The sequence below is a fragment of the Cucurbita maxima genome, unplaced genomic scaffold (assembly GCF_002738345.1).
Source record: "Cucurbita maxima cultivar Rimu unplaced genomic scaffold, Cmax_1.0 Cma_Scf00027, whole genome shotgun sequence".
In the NCBI taxonomy this organism is placed as follows: Eukaryota; Viridiplantae; Streptophyta; class Magnoliopsida; order Cucurbitales; family Cucurbitaceae; genus Cucurbita; species Cucurbita maxima.
In genome coordinates this window covers 2,467,737-2,475,316 of record NW_019272043.1, presented here as the reverse complement: position 1 = coordinate 2,475,316, position 7,580 = coordinate 2,467,737, and the positions used below count along the sequence as shown (strand labels likewise).

Below are 7,580 nucleotides of genomic sequence, written 5' to 3'. Positions count from 1 at the left end.
GCATTTATGATCTAGAAGTTTGCATGTTCCTAAACCTTCTACATTCTAATTAGCTAGAGTTTCCATATCATTGAATCATCTCACCCTAATTCCTTATAAGGAACGTATACGGTGCTGTTTACTCATTAACCCAACATAATACATTATCCATGTGCGGATTTTTGTTGTAATATGTATATGGATGAATCGTTTTCCTTTAGGTATTCTTTGTTCCAACACGCTCATCTGATGAAAACACTTATTAAGAAAGATGCAAAAGTTTATAATTTCCAAAATTTTCAAAATAAACAATGTGTCCAATGCATATCAAACTCATCTATGCATTTACACGAACATTGCCTCATTCCTTTCTATTTAAGCCTAAATGAGCGCATTGAGGGTAACAATAGGCATAGGGCCAAGGATGGTGAGCTTAAACCCTTATAACAATAGTCCTAAAATAAAGTCTAAATCAAAATTACAAGATTTAAAGTTTTTTAACAAAGTTTTACGAATATCTTATTTTGTTGCTTCGTACAGTCTAAACTTCATAGAATTCATACAACAATCCAAATTATTATATAACAACTTAATCAATATCCATCCACGAGAAGCAAACAATCATCGAGCACAATCAATCTTGAACTCTTCAACCAGTTCTCTCGCATTTATAGTCATGGTATCCTCATATACGACCGAATCATCAAGCCCTCTGGAACGAATGCGGTCAAGAATCCCTGAATCAATATCCCATGAAGCATCAACAATGGTAGTGCTTCCCTCATACCCCTTCCCACCCTCTACAGGCGTGAACTGAAACTGCAATGCCAATTCCAAATCATACACCACGTCGTGCATTGAAGGCCTATTTGCCCCAACTTCATCCACACATTTCTCAGCAATTTCAACAAATTTCCTCAACGAGTTTGCTTCAATGGTACCTACAAGAAACGGATCAATTACCTTTTCAATCTCTCCTCTTTTTTTGCACAAAATTGCCCAATCTGCTAAGTTTATCTGTTCACTTGGAAGGGTCTTGATGATTGGAGGTCTAGCGAAGAGAACTTCAAAAAGCACGACACCGAATGAGTATACGTCAGATTTCTCTGTTAATAGAAACGTGTTGAGGTATTCGGGATCGAGATACCCGAAAGTGCCTTTAACCGTGGCGTCTAATGCTTTGGCGTCGGGTACTCCAGTTTTTGATATCCCAAAATCGGCTACCTTTGCACTGTTGTCTTTGTCGAGCAAGATGTTGGTGGTTTTAATGTCTCGGTGAATGATGACACCAAAGGTGGAACCAATGTGTAAATAATCAAGCCCTTTTGCTGCATCGATGCAGATTTGAAGCCTTTGTTTCCATGACAATGGAGGATGATCGTGGATCTTTGAACCATATAAATAATCTTTTAAAGTTCCCCCTGCCATGTACTCGTATACCAAGATCATCTCTTCGTTTTCATTGCAATACCTGTCAAGCATATATATATATATATAAAAGATTATCTACTAGCCGAAAATATTAGCAACACAGAAAGAGCTCGACTCCATCTCTAAATTAGCCAATGTAAAACTCCACCCAACAATCCTCTCCTCGAACAAAGTACACTATAGAGTCTCCCCTGAGGCAAACAGACTCTCCTCAATCGAGGCTCGACTCCTTTTTTGGAGTCTTCGAACAAAGTACACTTTAGTCACTTATGACTATATCTTCGAGGCTCACAATACTTTGTTCGACATTTGGAGATTCTATTAACATGACTAAGTTTAGGGCATGACTCTGATATCATGTTAGGAATCACGACTCTCAACAATGATATGATATTGTCCACTTTGAGTATAAGCTCTTATAGATTTGCTTTAAGCTTCCTCAAAAGACCACATACCAATGGAGATATATTCCTTACTCATTGAGTCCCAACCATCCTCAACAAAACATTCACAAAGTCACGACCTATTATCTTGGTAATAATATGAAAGTATGGTTGAATTAGGTTGGATTGTAACTCTATTTTTAATAAAATAAAATAAAATAATTCAACCAAACTTAGGTTAGATCATTTGGATTGATCAGATGAACGAACACCTCTACTATATAGATTCCATTCCATTGTGATCTCCTTTTAAAAAGAAAAGTAACTTAAGATAAAAGGAATATCTAACATTCCTCTAACAAAAAAAAAAACTAACAATTATGTCCTAAAAATTTGAACATTAAACAGTATTTAATCGAGTTAAGTGGCAGTTCAACATACCCGTAGAAAGAAACCAGATAACGATGTCGGATTTCAGACAAGATAATGATCTCTGTCTGAAACTCCTTAAGACCTTGTCCAAGTCCCGGCCGACTTCGTTTCACTGCCACCTCTTTACCGCCAATAGTGCCCACATAAACACGTCCAAACCCTCCAACACCGATCACTTTCTTCTCATCAAAATCATTAGTACCCTCAATTATTTCATCAAGCGAGATCTTCAATTCAATGTTCAAATTAGGAGCAAGATCCGCCATTGACATAACTTTCTCCGATGGATCATTTTGAGGTACCGGCAAAGGCCGATGCTTTCTTGATTTCCGACCCCTAATCAAATGAAACAAAGCCAACCCAATTATTAAAGCTATGATCACAACCCCACCAACACAAACCCCAATAATAATCCACTTTTGATTGTGTTTATCCTCTTTTGGCTTCAAATCAATTGAACCCACAAATGATTTCTCAATCAACTCCATAATTTCAACTCCGTTAATGAAGGATTTTGACAATGGAGCTTCTTTGGTGTGGGCTATGCCGAGATTCAAATATCCTGTCTTGTCTGTAACAATGATATATTCAAAGGAGAATGGCTTCCCAAACTCATTCCCTTCTTCCTCGGAATCAATGTACGTTCTATTAACGCCGAGGAAGTAATCGAACCGGAATGGCGTGTTTTGTGGTTCGATGATGTCGCAAAAATGGAACCGAACGAAATATCTGGTTGTCTTCTTTACCTTAAAGACCCATGTTATGTTTGGATCTTTTGAGCTTTGGGTAGAGTTCATGTCCAATGATTTTGCATGACTATACACGTAACTTGGAGCTGTGTAAATTGTTGTTACTTTCAAGTATGTTATGTCTTCTTTGAAGGTGACGTTTTTTGCTGGCGATGGACGAGCCATAAATCCTTCATCTGGCAACCATGTCCTCCATAATGGATCCATGTCTGGAGTGACCAAGGGACCACCCATCAAGACCCTGTTGGAGAGTATATATATATAAGATTAATATTGAATTGAGAGGATGATATGTATGTGTTAGGAATCACGACTCAACACAATGATATGATATTGTTCACTTTGAGAATAAACTCTCATAACTTTGCTTTAGGCTTTCCAAAATGTCTTGTAACAATGAAAATAGTATTACTCACTTATAAACTCATGATCTTCCACTAAATTAACCAACGTATGACTTACTCCCAATAATCCTCAACAGTATGCTCTATTCATAACAACAGAAACAATTGAAAAGCATAAGTGTTCAAAAGTTCTCTCCTCCTTGAGTTATCTCCCTCTCGAGTTAATAAAAAATATAAGTGTTTAAGGTTTTTCTGTCCAAAAGCTATGTTTAAAGTTTCTATGTTCAAAAGCTCTCTCCAAGTATTGAAAACCATAAGGGAAAACCATAAGTTTTCAAAGTTTCTATGTTCAAAAGCTCTTTCCACTAGAGTTATTGAAAAGCATAAGTGTTAAGGTTTCTCTATTCAAAAGCTTTCTCCCCTCGAAGTTATTGAAAAACATAAATGTTTAAGGTTTCTCTGTTCAAAAGCTTATCTTCTTACATATTTAAGGTTTGTTTGTTCAAAAGTTTTCTCTCCTTAAATCCTTAAGGTTCTTCTAGTCAAAAGCTCTATTCAAAAGCTCTTTCCCCGTAAATGCTTAAGGTTCTATTGAAAAGCTCTCTCTCTTCAAGTTGTTCTTTCCTACTTCAATGGTTTGTTTCAACATATTTGGAGTATACTACATCTAAAGGGGCTAAGATATCTACTTACTTTTTAATGGTTTCTTTAATGGTTTATAGTTCCAATCTCTATCGTGGATAACATTTTTTCTTTTGTTCAATTCAATAAATTATGACCGAAATTAAAATTATTTTAGAGTGATCAATTGTCCAAAGTTTTTTGAAAAGTAATTTTTTTTTTTCCAAATTGAAAAAAAAAAAAAAAGGAAAAAAATCATTTCAAGACCAAAACAAAACATAATCATAGATATAGTGAGAATCAACACCTGTAAACAGCTTGAAATGCCTCAGAAGTCATCATATACGTATAGTTGCCGTTTATTCTTGCTTGTGGAGAAACAGCAAAAGCCGACTCTCGTTTGAAATTTTCAGGAGCTTCAAAGACTTCAATGGCGTTCACAAAAGCCAAAGACGATTCATAAGGACAAAATTGTATGCCAAAAACCCCTTTTTTAAGCTCAAAAGCGAACTCCTTAACAATTGGTGTGCTAAGATCGCTGCTTTGGATTGAAAAATTTGATAGCAACTGAAACCCATTACCGGCCGAGACATTAAAACGAGCTTGAAGGAAGCTTTGAGATGTAACACCAAAGAAATGGAGACGAACCACATAGGTGCTGTTTTGATTGATGCTTTCAAAAACATACCATGTTGGCTGATTGTAAACTCTTGCTGTGTGGTATATTTCATTAATGGATTTTGGGATATTGGTTTCGTTTCGAACGGATTTGCTTTTTCCGGGGTTGATCGACCAAGGACCGGGCTTGGCGTCTCCGATGAACTTCCGGGTGCCTCCGAAGGTGACATCGGATTCCGATCCGCAGTTGAGAAAATACTTATTAGGAGGAAAGTAAGCTGAAGTGATGAGGAAAGAGGAAGAGAATTGAAGTAGTAGAGGAATGAGGGAGGGGAGTAAAGGCATTATTGCCGTTGGTTGGGAAAGAAAAGCTTGGCTCATTTGCTTTATATTACGAAAAGCTTGGCCTCAAGTTGTCTCTTAGCTTGTTGAGTCCCTTTGGCCTCCGTGGAAGGAGATGGATATTGGACGATAGAATATTCAAGCTCGGGTACCTACAACACCTACAAGGGTTGATGGAAGAATAATTGTCGACATGCTTAGATTAAATGTAGCAGATTTAGCTTGAACGAAGAGTTCAAGTGCATCAAAGCATATAAGGAGGCGTTTGATACATGGGTATGGGTTCGGATAAGATTGTGAATTTTAAGTGCACCATATTAATATTTCATTTTTTACACGTAGAGTCAACCAAATCTAAAAGACATGCAAAAGCAAACCATTTCGATATTACCATTTCGAGGAGGTGAAAAAGAATGTCCAATTGAGTCATAAGACTACTACGTACTAGAACCACCACCATTTAACGCTATAAGGGAGGAGTTGGATGAGGAGACATTGGAAATACCAACCATTGGACATATTGGAATTGGAACGTCGTCACAACCCGGCACAAGGAAATTTTTTCCTCAATAATGATTCACATTCTACAAATGATAATTTAAATATGATTAAGTTAGGCTTGGTACAATGATGGATATGAACTTTCTCAAATTATTTATAAGGGAAAGACTTTGCTTTTTACATTGTTATTAAAGAAAGACTTGCTTTAGGGCTTCATTCATACTAAAAGCTATCAATAAAAGATAAGAGAGGGAAAGGAGAAAGTATCCCAAAAGCTTTTTGATTTCAAAGAGATAATAAATAAAACAAGACCCTTTCTTTAACTTTAAAAAAGATGTTTTCAACTTTCATACGTTGGACAAAGCACCACTTACATTGGGACCCCTAGGTGTCAATTAACTTATATTGGAAATTAAGTTATTTTACACATTATTATGCACACAACTTTGGAACTTATCTAGGTTAAAGACCCTCCACCGACCCTTTCTTCCATAGCTAGCACTACTTTTTCTTATCACAAAGTGTAACCGTTAATAGATATTATTCGATTAGATCCATTACGTATCGTCGTCAGTTTTACATTTTAAAACGTATCTCTTAGGGGGATGTTTCTACACTCTTATAAGAAATGTTTCGTTCTCCTTTCCAACCAATGTAGGATCTCTAGGTTAATATGATATGATAAAGTTTTAAAACGTATCTCCTAGAGAGAGGCATAATATGAAATGATAAAGTTATATATGAAATTAACTGGTTATGGGATAAGGATAAGCCACTAAACCAAGTAACGTGCAAAATGATCATAATGCTCCTACGGTAACTTACCTTCCGTTCACGATCCAAACGACATCCAAATATCATGAAACTTTATAAGAAGTCTTATTTTATGATTTCTAGGAATTATGTAAATTTTTAAAACCATTAGATTATGTTTGGGGGCTTGAACCAAATGATAAATGAAAAATTTAGAACGTAAACCAAGTTAAGGATATAAATTAAGGCTTAAGATAAAGGACTAAACCAAGTTATTGGTTAACCCAAGATTCATGCATGTAAATGATTTAAATGGGCCTAGAAGTTTGATAATGACTTTTGACTCACATGGGCCTCAAATGTTATCAAAGTTTCATGATTCAAGTACATTTTAGGTATTTTTTATTTTTTATTTTTTAAGTAATCAATATTACTTAAGGCCATGAATCACATGACCTAAAGTAGCACTATATAAGTCTCTTAAGTCCTAAAGTAGCACTATATAAGTCTAAGTCCTCTAAGATATGAAGACGACTAGGTACCATTTAAGAAACAAGAATTAAAGACAAGAACCAAGAATAAAGATTAAGAACAAGGACAAGAATCAGGAACAAGAAATAAGAATCAAGTATAAGAACTAGAATAAGCATTAAAATCCAAGTTCTCATGCTTAAAAACCCATAACTAGCTAAGGTCCTTCAAGCATTACCAAGGTTAAGAAATCAAAACCCAAAACCAATATCCTTTGGCTAAACCATGACAGAAATTCAAGAACAGAATCTACGGTAATGTGTGAATGATATATATGGTTGTGTCATAAGGATGACTTCAAATGAAAATTATAGGGATCTCATGCATTTTGTGTGTTCATATACATCAAGTTACTTTCCTATTTATGATGATGAGCACGGACGCGTACACTATGATGATGATGATCATCATCATTATGCCTCGCATGACACTTGGGATTTTTTTGACCAATAGATGTCCGATTACGGACAACTAGCCCTACTATGATGAATGTAGGGGGTGCGAACCACCTGGAGATTTGCGCTCGCACATGTGGATTGTGTGTAGGGAAGTACTACACATCCAATTTTATTCAGACGAGAGGTCACCCCTATAATGGTTTTAGCGATAACCATTGTACAAATAACGATGACATTGCAAATAAAGACCATGACACATGCATAGGATAATGGCATTTCAATTCTTAGACTTTAGGTTAGAATATTGTGTTTTTACTTTTAATGGTTATTTATTTTAATTAGTATTTCATTATGTTGTTTAAAGATGTTTTCTAAGTCCATGAGAGTGTTTATAATGAAGTTTTTAAATGTTTATTTTTGCACAAGAGAGTACATTCTATCGATGATTTTTTTTTTTTTTTTTTTTTTTTTTTTTTTTTTTTTTTTTTTTTTTTTTTT

At 35.5% G+C, this 7,580-nt stretch overlaps 1 protein-coding gene across 1 annotated transcript; it reads right to left on the bottom strand.

The window, feature by feature from the left end:
* Window positions 1–297: 297 nt before the first annotated feature.
* LOC111499674 (probable receptor-like protein kinase At2g23200) lies at window positions 298–5,092 on the bottom strand. The gene is made up of 3 exons (XM_023151303.1): window positions 4,247–5,092; window positions 2,235–3,215; window positions 298–1,450 (listed from the first exon to the last, which is right to left on the bottom strand). Exons 1-3 carry the CDS (start codon window positions 4,936–4,938, stop codon window positions 601–603), a joined length of 2,523 nt encoding a protein of 840 aa, XP_023007071.1. The 5' UTR covers window positions 4,939–5,092; the 3' UTR covers window positions 298–600.
* Window positions 5,093–7,580: the final 2,488 nt, after the last annotated feature.

Coding starts and splice junctions, on each gene's coding strand:
- LOC111499674 (XM_023151303.1), bottom strand. CDS start 4,938: ATGAGCCAAGCTTTTCTTTCCCAACCAACGGCAATAATGCCTTTACTC. Junction 3,216..4,246: donor GCATTTCAAGCTGTTTACAG/GTGTTGATTCTC, acceptor ACTCTCCAACAG/GGTCTTGATGGGTGGTCCCT. Junction 1,451..2,234: donor TATCTGGTTTCTTTCTACGG/GTATGTTGAACT, acceptor TATGCTTGACAG/GTATTGCAATGAAAACGAAG.